Raw genomic sequence first — 27,711 nt, 5'->3', positions numbered from 1 at the left:
ACGTGTGTCCTGGAAGGGCCTCTGAGACTTCTTGAACCACATTTTTCACTCCTCTGACTCAGAATAGGCTTGCTGGGGAGCAGAAAAATGTATGCCCACTGTAGACAGGATCTTTTTGTCTTTCTCACATCTGGATAGAGTTTCTTTCATTTTGGGGCTGAACACAGCAGATCTGTCAAAAGGAGCATTGATGAAGGAAGACTTGAATGGCTCGTCAAACTCACACAGGTGCATCCAAGCATGTCGTTGAATAGCAACTCCTGAACTAGTTGACCTGGCCACCCCTTCAGTTGCATGTGCAATGACCCTCATGGGCGAATTAGAGATGGACTCCATGGTAGCTAGCTGCGAGGCCACTTTTTCCTGGACCCCTCCAGCTATAGCTCCTGCTAAGGTATCCAACAACTCCTTGGTCAGATCCCTCTGGATCCTAATGAAATGTGCCATAAAGTTCATGGACCAAATGGTAAAGTTCAATGATGTGTGACACTGCTTCCCAAATTTGTCCATTGTCCTTGACTCTTTGTTAGGGGGATGAACAGTGGAACTTTCCTCAGCTAGTTCCTTTTTAGTGGCAGCCACCATACCACGGCATCTACTGCTAATCCTTTCTCCTAGTACTGACGATCCTCTGGAGCGAACAGTATTTTATCTGTTCTCCAAGGAATCAGTTCTATAGAATCAGAAGCCTTCCAATCCAACTGAGCGATCTACTTAATGAGATCAGTAGCGGGAGGTGTCTCCCAGAAGTAGATGGGTAAGCTCCAAAGGCTTGCAAGTACACAGACTCCTCAGAGGAAGGGTCTTTGGAGTTCCAGTTACCCCTCTGACTGAGGATTTCCAGGATGTCTTCAACTGAAATCTGTGTGTTCAATGACACACTCTTCAGGGGAGTCCAGGTGTTTCCTCTTACATGATTTCTTCCGAGGGGACTCTTCAGTGGGAAGAGGACTTGGAAGAAAGGTGATCTTTGGACAGCATGTCTTGCATCCTTGGAGCTCGCTGTCTGGGTATGGAGGATGGTTTAAGCACCGGAAAAGCAGGGGTCAAGGGGTGAGACCCTGGTAACACAGAAGCCCCCTGAGAAGTAGCAGTGGCCAGGCCCTCTCCATAGCTTGGAAGGTAGGCCCCCCCCTGAGAAGGGATAGGAGCCCAGAACCGAGACAGACAAACTTGGAACTAGGGTCACAGCCCAGCCCAAGAGATCCACCTCCAAAGCCGGAGCCGAGGAAAGGCTCCCAGCCAGCGCAGACCAAAGTGGTAAGGTCGGCTCCGAATAAAAACCAGGAGTCGACTCAAACCCTCTGGACTCGATAGTGGAGGAACGAACCTGGGGACCCATCATTTCCAATGGCACTAAGAGAGTCAGAGCCGTGCCTGGAACCGAAGATGTTGTTGGCGCCGAGACCACTGGAGTCTGTGTGGTTGGAGTCGACAGCTCTAAAGACTCTGAGGAGGTCAAAGGAGGAATATATGTAGGAGTACTGGGGGAGAACTCCCCTGCTCCAGGAGGGAGAGGGGGCCGAGAAGGAGGAGAAAGACCCCCTAGCTGTCAGAAGCTGATCCACCAACCTCACTATGTCATCTATAAGAGTTGCAAACAAGATCTGAGGTAATGTTGAGAAGGGCATTCTGGGTACACTATTAGCTTGATAGATTTTTGGCTGGTGCAAGCTATGTAACAGCCAGATCGGTTCCAAGGATCAGAACCGTAACCTATCAGTCAAGAAGAGATGAAGATTGACAACATCAGATCAAAGGTTTTGTTAACTAAATATCAGAAAAAGGGAGAAAAATACAACTTCAGGGACATTCAATAAAGCCTACATAGTTGTTTTTCACTGTGTGCGCATCTCAGCAGGATGCGCACAAGGCCATGGAAACTTTTAGATTCAGTAAGCATTATGTGCAGGCATGGTAAGCGTTCTTGGAGAGGGTTCATAGGTGTGTACTAGGCTAAAGGCCCTGGAGCCTTTACAAGCCTAGGCCAAAAAAATTGCCCAGGCACTGTGCCACCAGATGTTAGTTCACAGTAGCCCTATCAAACAGGGCAACTGGAATGATCTCTGGAGTGAACTTTCAGTTACCCATCCACTCGTCAAGATTTCTCTTGAAGAGGGCCAGGCTCTCAGATGGGGTGTTAGGGAGTCCAAGATTTTTATTTGACTCCAAGTGAAACACCACAGTGTTAGGCTACTGCAGGGGGACTATTCTGTGTCCCAGTGTTAGAGGCTTGGAAAAATTCGGCCCATGCTGTAACCAGTGCCACCGGTATCCCCTGCACTGGTGACTAATGTAGGCACCACTTTTCTCATTTACATCACAGGATGAGGGATACCCTTGATGCTTGGATCGAGGAATAAAGGAAGGAGAACACCCCACAGATGTGTAAGCATCAACTACAGAGAGTACTTGTAAGGCTTAAAAGCTGAATATAGGCAAGACTGGTATTCATAATGATTTTATGTTCTGTTCTGTTTTTTCCACAGCTGCAATGGAAAGGGAGGTGAACGCCATGGCAACAAACCTGCAAGGAAGAGGGAGATATGTTGTATATATGCAGCAGAAGAATAGTGTTATTGTACTATTAAAAGTTAAGGATAACTTTTATGGTATTTTGGAGAGTTGTATCAAACTGAGCATGAATATCTCAACTGTAAAAGGAAGTATACATGCATTAAACTGTAGCTCAAACCAAGACTACAACATTAGACTTTAATCAGAGGGTGTGGGTTCAAATATCACACTTCTCAAATATACAATACAGTTATTTCTTTAATTATGTGTAACTTGAAGGTTTAAAGGAAAAGCTCTATACCAGTGGTCCACATGCCCTGTTGTGAACTGTAATCTGTATGACTGGAACACGTATATGTGCAAATTATGCACATGTAAAGGAGAACTTGCCACAATCTGTAGTATAGTGTGCATCTGTTAGGAGCTGGTAGTCTTACAAGTAAAGGTTAAGACAACAGATTCAAATAACTGTATTAATACACTGTATGTCACATATGAAGGTACTAATCTAATCTCTTTTTTTCCTCTCATCCCAACCCTTATCTCTCTCTTTTTTTTTTTATTTTACTTATTTTTTTTAATTTTATGTTTTATTTTATTACTTGTCATCAAAATGTGTCCATGTCATCCGATGTACCAAATCACAAAATGCTTCACAGTACAGCGGGATAGGCCTGCCCCACAAGATCCATCTGCCCCCACCCCACCAGCTACGGCACTACTGCCCAGAACTGGGAGCCAACCTGAAAATACCACCTCTGCTGTCCCTGCACTACCAGCCCCCTCAGGTAGTCCTGACCTGGAGAACAGTCCAGTGGTTCCCTCTGGGAGCAGTAGCAGAGATGGTGTGTTTACCTGCACCTAGTTGCCATGGATGGTGCATAGAGTTGTACACCCCAACGTTGGTGCTCACCTATGCCAGCTGGAAAGACTGCTCTCCCTCATTTTACAAAGTACCAGGAGGAAGAGAAGGAGATGTCAAGCGGTCCAGCCAGTGGCAGAGTGAGGTGACAGTGAGGATAGTCCTGTGGGTGAGGAATCAATTCTCACTGTCACACAGCTTGAAAACCACGGGTCCTGGATGTCCCTCACCCTATCCATGGTGTCCACCAACCTCGTGTGTCCATCACCACCCCTGCTTCTTGTCTTGTCTGTCTGCAACTGCTTCCTCACCAACCCAACTTACAAGACCCACACATTCCTACATCCCTTCGTCAACATTCCTCTGTCTCTCTCTCTCAAAAAAAAAGCACCTGTCTCACAAAAAATAAATAAATAAATAAAATCATCCCATACATAGCATTCCGTTTTGCATACGTCTTCTTGACACACTTGATTTCGTCCAACTGGCTACACAAAGTACAGCTGTGTACACTTACCATAAATGTAGATGTTCAAGTGTATTCACTGTTGCAGTCATTACATTTGGGTAATCTGCTGGCAGGTTGCCCTCAGCTGGCCTGAATTCCAAAGTCTTGGGTCCTGCATCGGTTGCTGTCTCCTCTTCCATGACGTCAGGGGTATAAAACAGGCAGCCAACGCCATTTTCTTTAGGTTTTCTTGCCCCAGATGTCAGGTGCCCCCCAAATGGGTAGCAAAAAAATATATATAAGTTATATATACATGCAACAACACAAACTTTACCTTCATCTACAAGCAAATGCACCACAAAGGCTGTAGAAGATAGTGAAGGAAAGGGAAACTCCAGAATAAAAGGGGGATGGCGGGCGGGTAACCTGGAATGCAACAGTGAATACACTCGAACATCTACATTTATGGTAAGTGTACACAACTGTACTATGTTCTTTGTGTTTCACTGTTGCAGTTATTACATTTGGGTAGAATCCTAAAGCTATGGATGGGAGGCTGGAGCTAAACTGCATTAGGGGCGGCTATAAGGCCTTGCAGAACTGCAGTGGCAAAGTCTGCCCTGGACTTAGAGAGGCAAATGATAATGCTTTGTAAAAGTGTGAACTGAACTCCAAGTAGCAGCCTCTAGAATGTCTTTGGTTGGTACCCCTCTGAGAAAAGCTGCTGATGTAGCTGCAGCCCTGGTGGAATGAGACCTAATGCCCTTAGGCACCGGTCTGCCATGGTGCAAGTAGCACAAACGAATGCAGTGGCTTATCCACTTTGAAATAGCCTTTCCCTCTGATCCTGCAGCAAATGTCACTAGTAACTGCTCAGTTTTTCTTAGAGCTTTAGTCCTGCTCAGGTAGAATCTTAGTTGTCTGTGTACATCCAAGGAATGCAGAATCCGCTCCCCCTTGTTCTGCGGATTTGGATAAAAAGTTGGCAGATAAATAGTTTGGTTAAGAGGCACACTGGAAACCACCTTAGGCATAAATGAAGGATTGGTCCTGAGGGACACCTTGTCTGGGTAAAATATGATAAAAGGCTCCACTGCCATGAGGGCCTGTAGCTCTGAGACCCTTCTTGCTGAAGTAATTGCCAGGAGCAGAGCTATTTTCCATGATAAGAACTTTAGATCTGCAGTAGCAGCTGGTTCAAATGGAGGCAGGGTGAGCTTTTCCAACACATAATTGAGGTCCCATGCAGGAATTGGTGATCTTCTGGGAGGACTTACATTTTTGGCCCCTCTAAGATACTGCTTTATTAAAGGATGAGAAAAGATTGGTGGCTCTGTGTTGTAATAAGCCGAGATGGCAGAGGCATGGAGTTTTATTGATGAAAAATATAGGTCTTTGTCAAGCATCTCAGTCAAGTATTGTAAAATCTGAGGAATATTTGGCTCTGCTTTTGGGGTCCATATGCCCTGAATGCATCTTCCCGCAAGGGGGGCCCCCCTTGCATAATCTGATGTGTCTGTTAAGGTTTGGCTGGCAGGGGTAGAGTGAAAGCCCGTCCCATGTTTTGGTGACATGCCTTTGCCCACCATAGAAACTCCTGTTGTAGGCAGGGAATGAGAGGAATCATTGTTTCCAGACTGTGACAATGTTGACTCCATAAACTTTTTTAGGTACCACTGTAGTTTCCTCATATGCAGTCTTGCATATGGAATCAGTAGAATGCAGGATGCCATGAACCCCAAAGCCTACAGAGTTTGTCTTGCAGATAACTGGGTTTTTGTTGCCATCAGTTTGAAGTAAGTAGTCAATTGCCTTTGTTTGTCTGGAGTGAGGAAAGCCATCTGGGCAGTTGTATTCAAGCTTGCACCCAGGAATGTTATCTTCTGAGAGGGTACCAGTTGTGATTTCATTTTGTTTATTGTGTACCCTAGGCATGTTAGAAGCGTTTTCACAAATGCCAGATGCTGAAGAAGAATGTCCTTGTTTTCTGCTTGAATGAGACAGTCGTCCAAGTAAAGATAGATTTGTATACTTCTCTGTCTGCAAAATGCAATTACTGGTGCCAGGCACTTTGTAAAGACCCTGGGTGCAGTAGATAAGCCAAAGGGCAGTGCAGAGAATTGGTAATGCATAAAGCCAGCCTTGAAACGAAGGTCTCTTCTGCACGATTCCCTTATTGGGATATGCAGGTATGCCTCTTAAGTCTAATGTCATTAGCCACACGTTCTTGCCCAGCATGGGCAGAAGTTGCTGCAAAGTTAGCATTTTGAATTTTGGAATGTCCAGGTATGTGTTCAAAATTGATAAATCCAGTATTGGGCACCGGGCCTTGTCTTTTCTGGGTACCAAGAACAGTCTTGAATAAAACCCTTGTCCTTTTTCCTGTTCTGGTACTGGCTGACTAGCCCCCATATCCATGAGGGACGTAACTTGTTTCTGTGCTTCTGCCCATTGATTTTTTGGCAGATCTGGCCCACCGTTTGCAATTGGCAGTGTGTGGAAGTGGAATCTGCATCTCTGAGATACTATGTTTAACACTCACTTGTCCTGGGTTATTAACTGCCAATTTTGAGCATAAAGTGCTAATTTTCCCCCTAAGGGTGCTGCCAAAAGATAAGTGCTTGGTGATGGCAGAGGGAAGTTATTGTGACTGTTTACTGTAGGGTTGTGCTTTATTTCCTCCAGATTTGGAGGTAGAAGCACCCCATTGCTTTGATCTGTAAGAATCCTGTGACTGGTATCTAGAAAGTACAGTTTTGTACCTACCATAAATGTAGATGTTCGAGTGTGTACACTGCTGCAGTCATTACACTTGGGTTATCCTGCCGTCAGGCGGTTCCCCAGTCAGCCTGAGTTCCAAAGACTTGGTCTGGTGTCGGTTGCTGTCGCCTCCTCCCTGACGCAGCAGACGCCATTTTCTTCAGCTTTTCTTGCCCCAGATGTCAGGTGCCCCCAAATAGGTAGGCAATTCAAATTGCTAGTAAAACATACATAAGAAAAGCAAACAACAACTTTCAGTTACCAGCAAATACTCCCCATAGGTAGTAAAGGGTAGAAGACATAGGTACGTGCCAGCAAGTAAGAGGGGAAGGAGGGAGGGTAACCTGGACTGCAGCAGTGTATACACTCGAACATCTACATTTAAGGTAGATACAAAACTGTACTATGTTCATCGTATTACACTGCTGAAGTAATTACACTTGGGTGGAATCCCAAAGCTGAGGTAGGGTGGCTGGTTCTATAAGGCATTAGGGGTGGCTATAAGGCCCTGCAGCACAGCAGTGGCAAAGCCAGCTCTGGATTTGGAGTATAAAGGCAAATGGTAATGCTTGGTGAAGGTATGCACAGAACTCCATGTTGCTGCTTCCAAAATATCCTTGGTAGGTACTCCTCTGAGGTAGGCAGTTGAAATGGCTGTTGCCCCGGTGGAGTGAGATCTAATGCTGCTAGGTACAGGTTTCCCATGGTGTGCATAGCAGAAACGTATACAATGTCCTACGTATACAATGTCCTATCCATTATGAAACAGTATGTTTTGAAATGGCTTTTCCCTGTGCTCCTGCAGCATATGCTACCAATAATTGCTCAGATTTTCTGAAAGCTTTGGTTTTGTCTAAGTAGAAGCGTAACTGACTGTGAATGTCCAAAGAATGCAGTAGTCTCTCCCCTTTATTCTGTGGTTTTGGATAAAAAGTTGGCAAGTGAATAGTTTGGTTTACAGCCACACTTGATACCACCTTTGGCATAAACGTAGGGTTAGTTCTTAAAGACGCCCTGTCCTGGTGGAAAATGAGGAAAGGTTCCACTGCCATTAGTGCCTGTATTTCTGAAACTCTTCGTGCTGATGTTATTGCCAGTACCAGAGCAGTTTTCCAAGAGATATATTTTAATTCTGCTGTGTTAGCTGGCTCAAAAGGAGGTAAAGTTAATTTTTCCAAAACAAAGTTGAGGTTCCAAGTTGGAGTAGGTGCTCTACGGGGCGGTCTTATGTTTTTAGCCCCTCTGAGGTACTGTTTTAGCAAAGGATTAGAGAAAATTGGTGGACCTGTATTGGAATGAGCAGAGATGGCAGAGGCGTGGATCTTGATGGATGAAAAGGAGAGGCCCTTGTCCAGCATCTCAGTTAAATATTGTAGTATCTGAAGAATGTTTGGGACAAGAGGGTCAAGGCTGTGAGCCTGGTTCCAGACACGGAATCTCTTCCATTTATCCGAATAGGCTTTCCTGGTACTAGGCCTTCTGGCCTCCAGAATGACATCCAATAACAGCTTTGGAGAGAGGCATTGCTTGCTTGAGTAAAGAATTTTCCATGCAGCTAGGTTTAAGGTCTTTAGCTGGCTGTGAAGTATCTGACTGTTGTGCCGAGTCAGCAGATGTGGGATTCGAGGCAAAATCCAGGGTGGTTCTTGTGCTAAGTTCTTTAAGATTGGGTACCAGTGTTGGCGTGTCCAGTCTGGTGCGATCAGGATCATCTTTGGCTCTTCTTGCCTGGCTTTTAAGAGTACCTTTGGAAGGAGAGGTAGAGGTGGGAAAGCGTGTACTTGTAGGTTTTTCCAGCTGAATGAGGGCATCCACATTCCATGCTTGTGGATGGTAACTTCTTGTGCAGAATTTCTGTAGCTGGCAGTTCATTGGGGATGCAAACAGATCTATGTCTGGGCTCCACCATTTCTGTGTTATCATTCTGAATATTTGTGGATTCAATTCCCATTCGTGGGGATCCATGATGTCTCTGCTTGTCGTCTGCCAGTGTATTTTTCTCTCCTGGCAGGAATTGTGCTTGCAGATGAACTTGATAGTCTAGAGCTGTGTTCCACAAAGTCATGGCTTGTCTGCAGAGGGGGTAGGAGTGTGTGCTCCCTTGCTTGTTTATGTACTGTGGTGTTGTCTGTCTTTAGTAATAGTTGTCCTGGATGCAGCAGGTCCTTGAAAGCTATAAGGGCATTTTGTACAGCTAGCATCTCTTTTTGATTGATGTGAAGATGCCTTTGTTCTGCGGGCCACTCGCCCTGAATACATTTTCCTGCCACGTGTGCTCCCCAGGCGTAATCCGATGCATCTGTTGTCAGTGTTTGCCTGGTTGTGGGTTGAGTAAAAGGCTGTCCCTTGTTGAGGTGACAAGCTTGAGCCCACCATCGAAACTCCTGTTGAAGGCAAGGAATTAGTGGTATAACTGTTTCCAAACTGACAGTGTTGAGACCATACACTATTTAGGTACCACTGCAGTTTCCTCATATGCAATCTGGCATATGGAATTAGTAGTATGCAAGATGCCATGTAACCCAAGGCCTGCAGAATTTTTCTTTCAGGGAGTTGGGTCTTTGTTGCCATCAATTGAAAGTATTGAGTCAGTTGTCCTTGCTTGTCTGGCGTGAGATAAGCCATCTGGGCCGTTGTGTTCAAGCTGGCACCCAAGAATATTATCTCTTGTGAGGGCACTAGTTTTGATTTCTTTTCATTTACTGTGTACCCCAGGCAACTTAACTTTTTTATGAACGCCAGATGCTTTAGAAGAATGTCCTTGCTCTCTGCTTGAATCAGGCAGTCGTACAGGTACGGATAAATTTGAATTCCTTTCTGGATGCAAAATGCAATTACTGGTGCCAGGCACTTTGTGAAGACCCTGGGCGCAGTAGATAAGCCAAAGGGCAGTGCAGAGAATTGATAGCGCATTGAACCAGCTATGAATCTGAGGTATCTTCTGCAGTTTTGTCTGATAGGGACATGTAGGTATGCCTCCTTGAGGTACAACGTCATGAGCCAAGCTTTCTTGCACAGCATGGTACAAAGCTGCAGTAGTGTCAACAATTTGAATTTCGGAACATCCAGGTAAGTGTTTAGAGAAGAAAGATCCAGAATGGGCCTCCAGGCTTTGTCCTTTCTGGGAACCAGAAAGAGTCTTGAGTAAAATCCCTGTCCTTGCTCCTGTGGTGGTACCTTTTGAATAGCTCTCATGTCCATGAGTGCTGTAATTTGTTTTTGAGCCTCTGCCCATTGATTTTGTGGCAGAGTTGGCATTCCTTTTAACCATGGCAGTGTGTGAAAGTGGAACCTGTAACCTTGAGATACAACGTTGAGAACCCATTTGTCTTTGGTGATCCAATGCCAATTGTGATAGAAAAGTGCCAGTTTTCCTCCTAAGGGGGCTGCCAAGAGACAGCTGTTTGGCAGCTGTAGTGGGAAGTCATTGAGGCTGCTTTTTATATGGTTGGGGCCTGTCTTCCCCTTCTTTTTGGCCTGGTGCACCCCATTGTCGAGGCCTGTAAGGACCTCGTGGTTGACCTCTACCTCCTGGACGTCTGTATCTGCCCCTTTGAGGTCTGTCTGTAACTGGAAAGGACCAATTCTTTGTTGGCCAATTTCTGCTAAATCGAGGAGGCTGAACCTGTAAGAAATCCTTCACCGTTTGCATAGATTTTGCCTTATCCTCCATTTTCTTTAATACCTCTTCTGCCTTAACTCCAAATAACACATCTCTCTGCAGAGGTGCATCCAATAATTTTGCTTTAACATGATCTGGTAGCATATGTTCTTTTAACCAAGCATGTCTCTTAATGACAGAGCCTGTAACTGCTGCTCTACAGGAGGCCTCTAAAGAATCAAAACCACATTGCAAAGTATGTTTTCCCACTTGTTCAACTGCATGCAATAAATCCTGCATTTCTTTAAAATTAGGAGGATCTGAATCTGGAAGCATTTTTTGTTTCAACTCAGACATCAAAAATTGCTGTTATTTTAGCATGTGAAACTGGCAATTTAAGGCTCTCATTGCTAAAGTTGCAAACGTATATACTTTCTTTCCCCATCTGTCTAATGCTCTGGAATCTCTGTCAGAGGGAACTGGGTTTTTTGCTGATGAGGCCTTAATCCCTTTGGGTCCCTGAGAAATAGTTTCAGGATCAGCAACAGGGCTTTTATACAGAAATTTCTGAGAGTCAGGGAACTCTAATATCTGTCAGGTTTAACTGGGGCAGGTAAGGAGTCAGAATTTAAGCTGGATTCAGTATACACATCATCCACAATATCTAACACTGGCGGAATAGCAAGGGGTCTGTGTTGAGGTAATAAAAGGAAGTCTCTGAGCCTTTTCTTGGCTTCTGAGTAATCCTGGCCTTCCCAATGGAAATGGTCCCTCATGGTATGAAAGGTTTCCCCAAAGGAGTAGTCCTCAGGCGGAGAGGCTGATGGAATTGATTCCTCAGCATCAGAATCCTCATAAGTGGGTAAAGAATATCCTAGGTCTGAGGATGAATCTGAAGAAATGGACAGCTGGTCGGATGAGTCATAGTCTGCATCCTGTCTGGGCCTTTTATCAGGAGGGGGATGGGACCCCCTGATCAGGGTGATTAGGTCTTCGGCCATTTTGAGCATTTGTTTATTAGGCATGGAGGCCTGTCCTGGAGAATGCTGTATTTGTTTCTTTGTTTGTAAGGGAGGCTTAGACTTAGCAGAGGGTTTAATGCTTAACTGAATAGGTCTGAAAACACCCTCTGAAGCTGTGGATTGCTCAGCTACTTCGGTTCCCTCTGAAGGGTTAGTTTCGGTAGGCTGAAAAACTTGTGCGTCCGAAGGTCCAGCCAGCTCCACGTGGGAGTTGGAGGCAGCCTGTGGTTCTGCAGAAGTGGTCATCAGGGGCTGCGAAGGCGCCTCGCTGAAAACTGGAGAACCAGCGACCGGCCTAGAAGAGGCCTCGTCATCAGTTTTGGGCCTCGGATGCTGTCCTTGTCTTTGCGCTTTTTATGTATTCCGGTCGTCGGAAGTTCCGACGGCATGGTATATTTGAATTTTCTGCCCAAATAATGTCGGGCAAAATCAAACCGATGTTTAATAGTGCGCTTGTTAAACCTAGCACAAAACCGACAACCAGTGACGTCATGGTCTGGGCCTAGGCATGGGATACAATCAGAATGGAAATCCTTATAAGGTATTTGCTTCCCACAAGAAATACAGTTATTAACTTTTACTGACATCGGTCTGAGGCAAGAAAAAGTTTCCCCAACGGGGTACTTAGCTTTGTAGAAGACTTCGGTTCTGGATTCGGAATGAAAATCTCAGGAGTTGGCTGACCGGCACTTGCGAACTGCTTTTGCTTCGGGCACCGCGCGGCAAGAAAGACTGAAGAAAATGGTGTCGGCTGCATCTTATATACCCCTGTCGCACTGACGTCAGGGAGGAGGCGACAGCAACCGATGCCGGACCAAGACTTTGGAACTCAGGCCGACTGGGGAACTGCCTGACGGCAGGATAACCCAAGTGTAATGACTGCAGCAATGCAACACGAATATCCTTTAGGGCGCCTGGATTTGCCCTGTTGAGCTCTGTCGGACACAGGAAAGGACCAATTTTTTTGTAGGCCAGTGTCTACGGAATCTTGGTGGCTGTACTTGTAAGAAGTTTTTCACAGATTGCAAGACTTAGCTTTGTCTTCCATTTTCTTTAAAACCTCTTCTGCCTTAATACCAGAGTATCATGCTGTAAAGGTGCATCCAACAATTTAGCTTTAACATGATCAGCCAAATTTTGCTCTTTTAGCCAGGCATGCCTCCTAATCACAGATCCAGTAACTGCGGTCCTGCAGGAGGCCTCTAAGGAATCAAAACCACATTGCAAAGTATGCTTTCCAACTTGTTCTGTTGCATGCAATAATTCCTGCAATTCTTTATTTTCTGCACATTCAGAAATCAACATAATTTTCTGTTTCAGTAATCCCGTAACATGTTGTTGATACTTGAGCATATGAAACTGGCAGTTTAAGGCCCTAATTGCTAAAGTTGCACATGTATAAACCTTCTTTCCCCATCTATCCAGTGCCCTGGATGTCTGTCAGAGGGGGTAGGATTTTTTGCTGTTGAGGCCTTAACACCTTTTGGACCCTGTGAAATAGTTTCAGTGTCAGCAGCAGGGTTTCTAAATAAAAATTTGTGCGAGTCAGGAACCCTGTAATATCTGTCTGGCTTGCTAGAAGTCAGAGGTAAGGAGTCTGGAGTCAAGCTTGACTCCGAAAACACATCATCCACAATGTCTAAAACAGGAGGTATGGCGAAAGGCCTATGCTGAAGGAGAAGGAGGAAATCCCTGAGCCTCTTTTTTGATTCTGAGAAATCTTGACTCTCCCAGTGAAAATGCTCCCTCAAAGTAGGCAAGGTTTCTCCAAAGGAATAATCTTCAGGAGGAGATGCAGATGGGATAGATTCCTCTGCATCAGAATCCTCATAGGGTGGTATAGATAATTCCTGATCAGAAGAGGAATCAGAAGAAATAGAAACCTGATTTGAGGATTCATAATCAGTGTCTTGCCTAGGCCTCTTATCAAGAGGGGGTTGGGAACCTCTGATCAAGGTAATTAGGTCTTCAGCCATTTTGATCATCTGCTTTTTGGGCATAGAGGCCTGTGCATGTGGCTCATGCGTCATTTTTTTAGCTTTAGAAGTTGCTTTTGTCTTTGATTTTGAACCTGGCGTCGGTTTTATATAAAAATGTTGTAGCTGAATACACCCTCAGAAGCCTGTGCCTGCTCAGTGGCTCCGGACCCGTCCGAGGGAGAGACATCTGCGGGTGCAATACTTTGAGAATCTTGCGGACTCCACATGCGTCTCGGTAGGGGCCTGCGACTCGAAAGTAGCGGGTATCAGGGGCTGCGAAAGCACCTCACTGAGTACCGGCGAACCAGTGACTGGGTTAGGAGAAGCTTCGTCGTCAGTTTTGGACCTCGACGGTCGGTCTCTGTCCTTTTCTTTGCGTTTTTTGTGTACTCCGGTAGTCGGATTGCTATCCGGTGACATTTCAGGATAGTTAAATCTGTTTCCAAAATATTTCGAGGCAAAGATATACCGACGCGTAATAATGCATTGGTTAAATCTAGCACAAAACCGACAGCTAGGCACGTTATGATCAGGCCCTAGGCAAGGAATACAGTAATAAATGGAAATCCTTATGAGGTATTTGCTTCCCACAAGTAATGCAATTATTAACTTTTACTGACATTGGTATGGAGCAAGAAAAGTTTCCCCAATGGGGTACTTAGCTTTAGTGAAGACTTCGGTTCTGAAACTCGAATTCGAAAATTTCAGGAGTTGGCCGACCAGCACTTGCGAACTGCTTCTGCTTCGGGCACCGCACGGCATGAAAGACTAAAGAAAATGGCGTCGGCTGCCTGTTTTATACCCCTGACGACCTGACGTCATGGAAGAGGAGACAGCAACCAACGCAGGACCCAAGACTTTGGAATTCAGGCCGACTGAGGGCAACCTGCCAGCAGATTACCCAAATGTAATGACTGCAACAGTGAAACACGAAGAACATCATGACTGCATTGTGGTCACCCCTCTCTCTAGATGTGGAAGTCCCAATTCAGCTAATGTTCTGCATATATTATCAGTTTTTACTGTTGAAGAAATAGCTATGGTTCTTCCCTCCCTCCTGCACATTCCTGTATTGCTTTCCATTTGTTCTCCCCCCTGCTTGCTCCACATTTCACCATTGTCCTACCTTCCCCATTTCTTTTCTTTAACACATTTGTTGGATGGGGCGCACTGCACACCAACAAGCAGCAATGGTAATACAAAAGTACTTGAAACTGTTAGATTCAGTTGTATTTGAACCAGTACCATTTGGCCCCAAAAAGGAATGCGTCACTATATTAACTGCATTAACAAGTGCCTCCACAGAAGCAGTTAAATAGCAGGTGTATTCCAGAGACTCAGTACTGTCAGTCTTTAGCAATGCGGCTCGCATTTGCACAATGCTTAGTAGCACACAAATGTGCATCTCACATGCGTATACACTTTGCTAACATCGTGCAAACCTACTCTCGTCACGCTATGGAAATGTATATATTATGCTGTATTGCTGCTGTTGACTGTCCACTTCCTTTGTGTGACATGAAATCACATGTAGAAACATTACAAACTGAGGCCCCTTCTATCTATATGTCATATTTTAACATACATCCATGTGTTGGCACCTCACCCAAGCACTACGATCCTAGGGTCTCAGTACTTTTTCCACACATATATCAACCACACTACAAAATGTAATATCAAATATTGCATGCTATGCAATGCACATCAATCTGATAACATGCAAAACTACAGCTACTGACCCATACGCTTAGAAAGCTTTATCTGCAAGGCTACTACAGGAATCAGCATCAACTATATCCACAGGGACATAGGTGACCATTAACACACTTGACCCTATTGATGATGGTTTTGTCAAGGGTAGATCTTGCTTACTGACCCTTGTGGACATCTTGGATACTTACCCCAAAGAAGTGGATAAGGGATAACAGGATATACTACCTATGTTGAGTTATCCAAGGCCTTTGACACTATCCCCCATTCATGTCTTATAGTGAAGATCTCCCATCTGAGAATTAGGCCATACAGTATTAGATGGACAGCCAAGTGGCTCAATGACAGAACACACATACTCTCAAAGGTAGGGGCTGCACCTCCACCACCAGCCTACTCACCAGTAGAATACCACAAGGATCTGTGATGAGCCCTCAACTGTTTGGGAAATAATTCCCTGAAGCACAGGCAACAGTAGATGCCCTGTGGTTTACCAAGTTTGCAGATGACTGTTAACTGGGCATACTCTTACAGAGTTGCCCAGTGATGGTAACATATTACAGTAGGGGCTGACACAGACTGATGATTGACTACAAACTCACAGACTGAACTTTAAGCATACGACGACTCTGTCACCTTTGTCAATGATGTACACATGCAAATTATGATACACATAGCATCCCCCTAAGCTCAAACACAGTGCTGTGAGACTTGGGAGCACATAGTGCTCCTCAATGACCCTGCTCAAGCACAACCTTGATTACTGATTGGGTAACTGTAAAGTCACCTCTGGGCTGGCATCTATGTCCCTCAAGGACAGGGCCATTTGGTGCTGCTCACAAACATGCTCTGCTAAAAACCATCCAACTATGCTCAATAAGGGTACTTGTGTTTTTACACAGCTAGGCTTCTAAACATCCTATTGTTATCAGGCTAGTAGCTGCATATGAACCTGTGAAGCTATGTGCCAATGCAGGCCTCGCAACTTGTTGACCCCCACATGGCCTGCTGATGTCATCTACTATAAGTTCACCCGCAATTTTGTATAAATCAAAATTGTGCCGTGGCACTTGCGTAACATGTGGTGCTTTGCAGTCTGTGTACTTAAATAGGTATGGGTCCTGTTCTCACTGCAGTCACCTGGGTGTGGGTGTGCGTGTGTGGGTGTGTGTGTGTGTGTGTGTGTGTGCGTGTTCATACCTGCATGTCTAGACAGCAGAGTAGACATGTGTATCCTACAGTTACTTCTCCAATTACATGGATTGCCAGTATTTTGATACTTACTCATGGCAATACATCCATTTCATACAAGCCTCCCAACCTCTTTTCTCCCACATGGCCTGCTGATGTCATCTACTATAAGTTCACCTGCACTCTTGTATAAATCAGACTCGTGCTGTGGCACTTGTGTAACATACTGTGTTCTGCAGTCCATGTACTTGGGTAGAGGTTCTGTTATCACAGCAGTCAAATGGGTGTGTGTGTGTGTGTGCGCGCGCACACCTAGACAGCACAGCAGACATGTGCATCTTATAGTTACTTCTTCAATTACATGGATTGCTAGTATTTTGATACTTGCTCATGCCTACATAACCATTTCATACAGGCCTTCCATCCTCTTGTCTCTCACATGCCCTGCTAATGTCATCTACTATAAGTTCACCTGCACTCTTTTATAAATCAGACTTGTGCCGTAGTGCCTGCATTAAATACTGTGTTCTGTAGTCTGTGTACTTAGATAGGTAGGGGTTCTATTCTCACAGCAGTCAACTGTGTGCGGGTGTGTGTTTGTGTGTGTGTGTGACAGCTGTTGCTTGACATTACAGAGAGCATTTTACACCAGCATGTGGGACACTGATCTTCTCAGACACTGCTGATTTCATCAACTATATCACATTTTTGGATAGGCAGTAGTCCCACCAGGGCAGGGTCAGAGACTGGTCTGGGGACCAGGCAGAAGTCACCTCATCTTATACTATAATGTTTACAGTGACATGGCTTTTACTCTATCCACACACATCATGGCATGGTGTATAGGCCCTGTGTCATCATGCTGAGAAAGCCCTGTGGTCTCGCCAGCTGCTACATGTGTCTGGTGAGGTACATGCAAGAATGCACATTAAACTCCATTAGGGCTGTAATGAGGTTTGACTACAGTCCTGTCATACAATCCTAAGATCTCAATAAGATGGCATGACTTATGATGTGCACAACATAGGCTTTCAATAGCAGTGTGAACACTTGGTGGTCAAAAGTTCAGACTGGCTATCTAAATGTGTTCCCAGTGCTTGCATCACTGGGTTTCTGCATAGCATGACTGTTGTCAAAGCTGTGATTAACATGGAGCTCTACTTTTCAGACAGAAAACATTACAAACACACATTTCTGCATTTATATGTACATTGTGTGCCTCTGTCACCATTCAGATGTGTGTGTTAGCTCCTCCTGTACTATGTTATTAACCTTTGATGGACTAAATGACTGCACACAATATGAAAGAATCAGGAAACTTGGTTAACCAAAGGCCATATACTTTAGCCTGAAAATTCGAGAAATACAGTTCAAACAGTGAAAGGGCAAGCACAGATCCCTGGCATTTCCCAATGCTGACAGCTTACTTTCACGTGATGTGTTCTGTCAGTGAGCCAACTGTCTACCCATCAACGGATGTAAGGTTTAATTCCCAGGCTGGCAGTTGCCTCAGTGACACCTGCTTGTGTGACTGTGCCAAAATCCTAGGTCAGATCATAAGAGGCAGTATGCACTATACTTTCATCTACGCTTATCACAGAGAATCTGTGTCAGCATCACTAATCACCTATGGAGTGATCCAGCACATACACCTTCCAGGCATGGTTGAATACACAGTTCAACACACCCTCCACACGGCCTATGTTCCCAAACAAGGGTGTACATCAACATGCATCCACCTGAGTTGGGTGGACAGCACCTGATGCATGCATGTATACGCACAGCCTGACTCTCTTCAACTTTAAAGCAGACCGACATTTCATCATGGACCTCTTCTACATGTACACTATCAATACTTCAGGTGTGTGAAACAGACTTGTGCGAGTTGTTACTGCAACATCAGGTCCGTTACATCTGACAGATGTTCTCAAAGAGTTAATCAAAAGCATGCATGAAGACATCTTGTGGAACCTGACCAGGTCAAGGCATTTAACACAAATCCACACTGAGGTATTCAATCAACACTGTCATATGTGGCCATGAAAAGCTATATCACCAGACAGGTAGACCAGTGTATGATATACATGGCATCTCACTATGTTGAAATGTGTGATGACATACCTCAGGTCCAGTGATCAGTTCAGTACATCAGGGATGTCTGCTAGGCCCTTCACTGCCCATTACTTAAGTGATGGACATCACAGAAGATGTACACATGATGTGTCCAAACAGCTGCCTGAAGGACTGCAGCTTGTGGGCAATCATTGACTCCAACTGTGATATTAGTACAATTCACAAATTATCAACACATACAAGAAACTGCTGCCACAGCCATGACACCATTTGCACTGACACAACACATGGAGGGATTTGGTGAATCAAGAAACAGACACACCAACCAATTATAATGCGGACATCACACCCTATAATCAGACCAATGGGTATGTGACCTGCATCCTGGGGTAGAAGGTAAGTGGTACATCCACCAACATGTGGTCACAGTGCTGACTACTCCCTTGAATGTAACACAACTACTGGGTATGTGCTGGACATGCACATCACAGGCCATAATAACTTCATGGTAGCCAGCCTTCTTCACACCAATAACTGAGTACAATGCACCCTTCTTCACATACCTCCCTACACATCTTCCAGTGATGTGCAACTGAAGTGCACCACCTTTGTTACAGGGCACTGTCACACAGCTCACTGGCCATACCTGGGTATTCTTTCTGGGGAATATACATGACTGTCTGATGGTGCAGAAGACCAAGAGGTTCATAGGTGTTTACTAGGCTAATGACAAGGGCTTTTTTAAGCCTAGCCATGCATCCCAAATCTCTGACAAGTTCTGATACCCTTGATAAGGGTAGGCAGGGGCTTGGGAGATGAACCATTTACAGGTTGCCTATGACCATTAGAGACAAAGGTGCCAAACCAGTGATGAATTTCCTGTTCCCCCATCCAATTGTCCAAGCTGCACTTGAACTGGCTTAGGGAGGAACTCTGCTTCACATGGGGAGCCTGTTCCAGGGATGGGGGAGCCTCTGGGATACATACCTGTCTTTCCAGCAGGTACTATTTATATCACAGGCAGGTTTTAAGTCTTTAGAATGGGTAATTCTGGTGCTGTTTGTTTTGTGGATATGCAGGAGGTCCATTAGAGTGAGGTCTGACAATGTCTATGTATGTCAGACACAGATGTTCCCTCAAAAGCCTGTAGGAGACAGAATACAGGGATAGGGCCTTGAGACTGTCTGCATAGAACATTTTACATATGCCCTGTATTCTTTTAGTGAGGAACCTCTGTGGATGTTCAAATTGTCAGATATGCCTGGTTAGGTACACACTAAAGGGTCACTATAATCAATGACAGGTCTGATGAATATCAAATACAGTGGAACAATGACTCCCTTGGACACAGATTCACACCTTTGTTTACAAGTTGTGCAACATAGAATGATTTACTCACTACTGTAGACACGTGACGGCCAAAGGCTAGATTACTATGTGTGTTCCTAAGTCTCTGACTATTGGGTCAACTCTAAGGGGTGTGTTGTCAATATGATAGTGAAAAGGGGTGGATGGCTTCCCGAAGGATATTATTATGTATTTCTTGGCATTTAGTTTTCGTCCATGGCTCTAACACCAGTTGCATATCTGTGTTAGCCCTTCCTGGAGAACATTTCTGTCAGTGTGGGATTCAATGACAGTTCCTAAATTGCAATCATCTGCAAATTTAGCCAGCCAGAGACCACTGACACTGGCCTTAACTTCAGAGAAGTAAATGCCAAAAAGGAGCAGTCCAAGGACTGAGGGACTCCACTTGTGACTGGCCTCTTGGTAGAAGTGCACTCCCCAATTCTAACTTCTTGGGTCCTGTCTGTGAGCCAGCTGGCTATCCACTGGGTGACATACGGGTTTGTATGTAGCCTCTTAACATACAGGTTTGTACCTAACCTCTCGTTGTTGTTATCCATTTGTGAGGCACGAAGCATGCTTGGATGCTACAGTTAAACAGCAATTCCACAGGTCTGATAGGTCATGTTTTACACTATTTAGAAGGCATCCTGGGATATTGTCTGGTTCCACTGATGCAGTGTTCTTGGCCTTAGAGAGTTGTTACAAAAACTGCATGTCTACTACCTGTTCAGCTTATGCACACGCTGCATGCATAGGTGTTTGACAGCATTAAATGCATGTACAACATTCGTGACAGATTCATGCCATGCACACAAGGCAACTAGCTTGTATTGCCCATACTGTCACATACAGGTGGAGCTGTGTACCTCCTAACATCTTATGCACACGCTGCATGCATAGGTGTTTGACAGCATTAAATGCATGTACAACATTCGTGACAGATTCATGCCATGCACACAAGGCAACTAGCTTGTATTGCCCATACTGTCACATACAGGTGGAGCTGTGTACCTCCTAACACCTCCTGCAAATATGACAGCACCAAGACAGTGTGCGTGCTTACCCTCAAAGTGTGGACGTATCATAATAGTTGTCAAGTGTGTGTATGCAGGCTCATATGTTATCACTCTGCATCACATATGTTATGTCAAAGGCATGGGATTAGTGGTGGTATTATTCTGATATTGTCCAAGACTGCAGTTGGCTTTTGTAATGTTTGCCATGATCAAATAATGATAATCATGATGACCCTGTGGCCACCTTTTCAGAGACCTTTTCTGAGAGCATACTCATATTCAGGTATAACAGTTTGCACAGCTTCCCAATATGCACCCTACCCCAACTGTGTGTTACATCCCTGATAGATATCCTCTGCATTATTCATGTAAGGATGTTTATCTTTCACACACATCCTCCCCACTGTTATGTCACCTTGTGTGCACATCCTCCCCATTGTTATATCACCTTGTGTGACAGTCACAGACAACACATTTTCACTGTACAGTCCGTACTCTACCATATAGATATGTGCTTGGTGTTGCTGCTACAACCATCTTCCACTGACATGCCGGAGTTTCATCTGCACTCTTTCCCTGTGTTCATTCCTAGAATTAATCTGTATGTCCCTATTCAATACACACACTTCCCCTGAGTGATATTTTACATGGCAGTTCCATGGCCTTTTACAGACCATTAAACACAGTGTCAGGACAGTATGCCAGGAATGGAATGTCACAATACTATGCACTGTAGGTACACTGCCCTGTACTGTTTCTGGGCCATATACTTCACGTTCATACCTCTCAACTGTTCGGATATTCCCACAATGTCATGATGTTTTCCTTATCAAATATATGGCTTCCTGCTATATTACTGGGATGATCTCTGGATTAGTGTAACTCAATAATACATTCATTTGAGTGCAGTCAGAAACTGATAACTGACATTTGAGTTTCAAACTTCATGCTCTTCAGAAAGTTCATGCTAATGTACAACCTATATATTCCATCAACTTCCTAAGTTTGGAAGAGCAATATCAAACATCTGTCCCTATTTCTAGCCCTTTGTCCCCCATGTTTATGGTTTTGTCTACATTTCTTGCTCCAAGAGGTTGAGAATGTACTTATACAGAAATGCTACCTGCATTCACTTACAAGGTTTTGCACAACAATATTGCGAGCTATGAAAACTAGCTTAGGCGCGCCACGCCTCAATATGTACTGTGTGCTGCCGCATCCCGTCTCACTAACCTGTAAATTCCATGTAGGCTCAGCGTGAAGCTTACATGGAGTTTATTGAATCCCCTGGCTTACCTTTTAATACACAGGAGAGCTGGAAGGTCACAAATCTGCAGAAATCTGGCAAACAAGATCTGAACGATGGTAAAGAAGCAGTGCATTGGAGTGACAGAAGCAGCTCAAGTGCTGGTGAAGGCTCTCAAGTGGAAAATCTGCCAGCTCAGATCTAATCTAAGGGCAAATACCAATTAACTGAGGCAGACAGAAAGGGCAATACAGGATCATGCCCATCTCAAAGAGCTCAAGAACAAAAATGTTTGTAAGAGTAAAGAAAGCAGAAATATGTCTTGTAGGTTCATCTTATCAGTTAAGGATCCTTGGACCTGATAGAAGAAATATTTTCAGTTTCACTGGAAACAGAATATGAGTACCATTTTTATTTTATGGGATTTCATCAGTGTCCAGCATGCCAGTCACCTTTCCGTTGTCTCAGCATCACAGTCACAGATACATTTGCTGCCATCTTCTTTCACTGGTGAGTAGGACCAAGCAGATCTCAATACTAAATTAAGAAAAATGGTTAAATGAATAAATTGTATTTATTTTCTACTGATATTTAAAGAAAAATAAATAAATGTGTCTTGGAAAATGTCTTCCTCCTTGTCCATGCAATGAAAATAAATTAGCACCAACTCAGGTCGAGTTAACAGACGAAAACTAACACATATGTTACTTTACACAACAGATAATCTTTTAGAGAACCTATTTCTATGGATCTGTAAGTGGAATATGCTTCTACTGCTACTATCAATTCAAATATTTTTCTATGAAGCTATGGCATTTGGCGGAACACTATTTGCCAACACACATCATGACAATGTGTGCTGCATTAAGATATTATATCTAGCCCCTACACCAGTTGCCCCAAACCAGAAAGTGAACACAATCCTTCAAGAAGAAAATGACAATGGAAAAGGTTACATACATAATTTTCTAAAGGAAATTCCAAAAGAAATTTCTTGACGGAAGGACTACCCAGACACAGGTAAGTAAGACCCACCAAAGATGACACTTTTGCAAATGAACTGATATGGTGATAACTTATTACAGTCACATCTCATATCGAGGACCTGTCCTCAATGGGTACATAAATGTGAAAACTGAATGAAACTCAAGAACCTTCAAAGTAGTAGTAGGAAGACATCAAAACGTGGAGGCTCAAAACTCAGAGTCATGGAGTACTAACATAAAAAAAGAGACCCAACTCCCAGAATTATGGTAAAGAATCTAAAGCCAGGAATCAATGCTGACCATTTCATTTTACTGATGAGTATAGCAGAAGCGACAACCTTAGACAGAATAGCGACTTTTTACAGAAGCCAAATACATTTACATGCTTATGACAAGTGTACATGATACTTATGACAGACAAAAATCATCCTACTTTACATGTTAACTATGCAACAAACTGGAGTTCAAGCACTGTGCATGTGCCTTCTTGTTGTGCATGCTACATTTTCTCAATATCAATCACCAGCCAAGCTGTTTTTACTGGTAAAAGTATACGAGTTATTAGTCTGCACACTACCCTGATTCTAGTGAGTTACACTGGTTACTGAAACAGGCTGTACCAAGATACAAGCCGTAACTCAGTGGAATATTCAAGTCTACCCAGCTTCAACAAATATGGCTAAAATATTGTCTTTATGTCATAACTCAGAGATAATTCTATATATAAAAATGCACTTACCGTTTTAAACGTTTTTCTGAACTGATACCATAATTTTGGCAAAACATGTTTTCAAAGAAAAATGTAGTTCCTCAAACTTCCACATTAATACGTGCATGAATGTTGTATGTAGTGAGAAGAGAGTGCTGGTTATAAACTGTAACTTAAATGTATTAAGTCTTCCTTTAATACACTTAAGCTACTTCACTATATGACTATGTTTATGCATTAAGACTGAGCGTATAACAATGCAGGAAGAACGTTGTAGTCACACTGCCTAAACAGCTAGAGCTCTTGACATGGTGCTGGAACAACAGCTCACTGCATTCAGGGCTCTAATAAGTTTGTGAGAAAACATGTAAAATAAAATCTGCAAAACATACCTTTTTGTACTCTAGCATAAGAAGATCTTCCTCAGCATTGTCAAGTGTTGTGATTATATAGACAGGTTTCCCCTTATCATCTGATAAACAAATAACATGCTTTTAAACACTAGTATTTAACAAACTGAAACCAAAATAAGCAACGTGTACTGCACAGAAATCATCCTGACATTTTACAGCAACAATTTCCAATTGCAAATTATGACTCTACTAACTTATTCTACAATCTGTTTAGAGTTAGAAAACAAAAATTACTATCTTCCACAAAGGGAATTAAAATGGTTTAAGAAAATTAAGGGTTTTAATCATTATAACAGCGATAAACATTCCACAACCTGCAAATTATGTTCATATTGACTAGAAATAAAAGATCTGTAATGCTTTCTTAAGCATAATCTTCATTTTTATGTAGAATATTCTAAATGCCACTTAGACAATATAAAGATTTAATTGTCTACATCCTTAACCAAACCTAACTTGCAAGTCAAACTATGGCAGAGGTTCATAGGTAGGCACTAGGCTATCTGCCTGAAGACATTTATAAGCCTAGCCAGAGTGTGTTGGCTTTCGCCACCCCCTTAGATTAGTTCCCCGTTCCTCTGTCCAGCAGAGCCACTGAAGTGATCCCCAGGGTAAACTTTCTGTTTCCCATCCACTCGTCAAGGTTTCTCTTGAAGAGTGCTAGCGAGGAGCTCTGCCTAATGTAGATTGGAATCTTGTTCCAAAGCATGAGAAGTCTCTGGGACAGGACTCTATCCCTCCAGCACATCCTATTTATTGTTGTGGTGAGATTTAGATCCCTAGAGAGTGCGACTCGAGGGGATAAGGTTTTCTTTAGGTGGAGCATGTCTATCAATTCTGTGTTGGACACGGCCTTGTATGTTAGGCAGAGATCACCTCTGAGCAGGCAGTATGCAACCAAGTACAGCTGGAGTTTCTTTAGTCGAGCTGCATAGGGCATCTGTTTGAGGCCAGTTATCCTCTTGGTGAGGTACTTCTGTGGTCTTTCCAGCTGTTGCAGGTGTCTTGTAAGGTACATCCCAAATGGGGCGTTGTACTCTATGTTAGGTCTGATGAGTGATGAGTAGAGGGGCACAATGACCTCTTTTGATCTGCATGCAAACCCTTTTGTGATTAGGTGGGCCACATAGAAGGATTTTCTAACCACTTTGGCAATGTGATCATCAAAGGAGAGATTACTATCTACTTGGATCCCCAGATCCCTTATTACATTTTCCATATTTAGGGGGCTACCACCTATGTGATAGTTTGTAGGTAATGTGTTATTTCCAAAGGGAATAACTATGCACTTTTTGGCATTTAGCTTGAGGACATGATTTTGACACCAGGTATCCGTCCCAGTGAGACCCGTTTGGAGGACGTCTGTGTCAGCCGGTGAGTCAATTATAGCCCCTAGATTGCAGTAGTCTGTGAACTTGGTCAGCCATAGTCCTCCTGTACTTGTCTGTACCTCTGAGAAGTATATGCCTAACAGGAAGGACTGAGCCCTGGGGAACACCACTTGTAACCGGTTTAGAGTCAGACCTAGCTCCCGCAACTCTCACCATGTGGGTTCTGTCAGTGAGCCAATTCGCAACCTATCTTGTGACATAGGGATTTATGTTCAGGCTGGTGAGCTTGTCTATAATACCAGAATGGGGAATGGTGTCGAAGGCCTTTGTGAGGTCTAGGTAGGCTGTGTACACCACCTTTCCCTCGTCTATAGTCTTGGTAACTGTCTCAAAGAAGTCCACCAGGTTTAGGTGGCATGATCTGCCCTTAACAAAGCCGAAATGGGCAGGGTCCAGAGTTTGGAGGTTCCCAATGTCTCTGTTAATGAGTTCCATGAAGATGCGCTCCATAGCCTTGCAGACCAAGCTAGTCAGGCTTATAGGGTGATACTTGTCTCAGGCTAGAAGCAAAGAAAACCATTCTGAAAGGAAACATCCAACAGAAGCGGGAGGAGTAGGGAAGGTCTTGGTTGACAGAAACCTGATCCCTCCACCAGATTCACAAACCCAGCACTGTTACCTGTAACTCTAAGGGAAGCAGGTACTGGATCCAACAATGTTTCAAGTACCTCTGAATTTTTCTTATGTGATATCTGGCCACTGGTGCTAAGAGGATCTTTGATGCCATAAGACCTAGAATAAAATCCCTGAAAATGTTGTGAACAGTCAGAAATTTGTCTTCTGGTAGAAAGACCATCATACACCCTAGGAAGTCAATTCTTTGTGAGGGTGCGAGACAGGACTTTTGTAGGTACAAACTGAAGCTGGGAGCAATTGAATACGATAAGTAAATCACCATAAAAAGGTGGTCCAGAAGAAGGATAGGACTGTCTGTAGGGTGACCACTGTGAAATTGGGTAGCTTCAGAGAAGTACTTAGATATGATAAATCTAACACTGGTCTCCACACCAACTCTTTTTTGGGTACCAAACAGCTTCTGGTGTAAACTCCTTTTAATTTTTGTGATGCACAAACTAGTTCTATAACCCCTACTTGTAACTTGTGAAGAAGTACCGGAGAGAACAGATGTGTCTGGTTTTGTAGGTCGGGGGGATTTTCTGTCCACTGCCAAGAGTATCCTCACTGAAATATTCTCAGCACTCACTTGGCTGAGATGGTCTATGGCCACTCTACTGGGTTGAGCGAAAGACTGGGGGGAGTGGAAATTTGAGGAGAGCAGAAGGAAGGGGAAAGGGATGCCTGAGCTTTGGCACAGTCATTCTTTAGCAGAGGAATGATCTTTTTGGGAAATTAATCCCTTTTACTTGGTTTGGAAGCATTACTGTCCTGCAATTTCCTGCTGGTACCCTAACTCTTGCTAGGCTGGGGTTTCTGCTTGTTCGACCCCTTGAAGCTGGACTCTTAGTTAGGGAAGAAACTAGCTGCCCTTATGGGCCATTTTAACCTCAACCAATTTCCCTTTATCCTGTGAGGTAAACACCATAACCATTATACCAACCCCCAACCTCACCTTGGACCTCTTCTGTACCTAAAGAGTTTGGTTCTCCTATAACTGAACCAGGTACTCGAACAGTCCTGGAGGATGCATCTGACCTACAGATCATAGAGGTCAGCTCACTCACACCAGAAGATGAGAAAGAAAAAGGTAAATGGTCTGCAGGTCAACTTAAGCCAACAAAAAATTTACAAATCATAGGCTGAGGTATGCTTTTTCTTGTGTTTCTTCCTTTTAGGTGCAACTGGATTTGATTGGGGGAAGAGGAACCATATCAGGATCTATCAAGTCAGGGTTAAATACTAGCCAGAATAATGGGTGTTCATAGGTTCCTATGTGTTTACTAGGCTAATGACCACAAAGGCCTTTTTAAGCCTAGCCAAGCATTCAAAACCTCTGCCAAGTTCTCATACAGATTACCGACACTATTAAAGGCTGACTAAGGGCATCAAAAATAGAAAATACAGATTATGTTCCCACAAAGCAAATAGGGTTAAACTGCACAAAATATAGCAGAAAGTCTAAATTGTGATAAACCTTGTTCTACAATCTGTATAGTGCAGTAAATAGCAGACACAGTAACGGTACCAAGTAAAATTAATTTGTATAACTGGTGGTGACAAAAATGAAATATAAAGCCCTTATCAAATATATGTGTGCATATACATATATGTATGTGTGTATGTATGTATGTATATATATATATATATATATATATATATATATACAAGTGTGTGTGTGTGTATGTATACATCCAGAGAAAATGCAAATAAAAAAAAATTGCAGTAAAATTGTGATTCAGAGATAAGAATAGCTATACCAGTGTTAAATCATCAGTAAATACCATATACAGAAAGAAGGAAAATAAAATACAATATTTTC

The 27,711-nt window shown here is 43.6% G+C and overlaps 1 protein-coding gene across 2 annotated transcripts in view; it reads right to left on the bottom strand.

Annotated features, from left to right (window-relative positions):
- Nucleotides 1-27,711, bottom strand: part of VPS13A (vacuolar protein sorting 13 homolog A) — a 4,910,496-nt gene that overhangs the window by 2,630,289 nt on the left and 2,252,496 nt on the right. For both annotated transcript variants that reach the window (XM_044060868.1, XM_044060869.1), the window contains exon 27: nucleotides 23,863-23,942. In XM_044060868.1, the coding sequence (XP_043916803.1) occupies nucleotides 23,863-23,942 (80 nt within the window). The remainder of the gene's footprint in view (nucleotides 1-23,862; nucleotides 23,943-27,711) is intronic.

Source organism: Protopterus annectens, chromosome 2.part0, assembly GCF_019279795.1.
Source record: "Protopterus annectens isolate FY-2018-M chromosome 2.part0, PAN1.0, whole genome shotgun sequence".
Lineage (NCBI taxonomy): Eukaryota > Metazoa > Chordata > Ceratodontiformes > Protopteridae > Protopterus > Protopterus annectens.
This window is presented reverse-complemented; position numbering and strand designations above follow the sequence as displayed.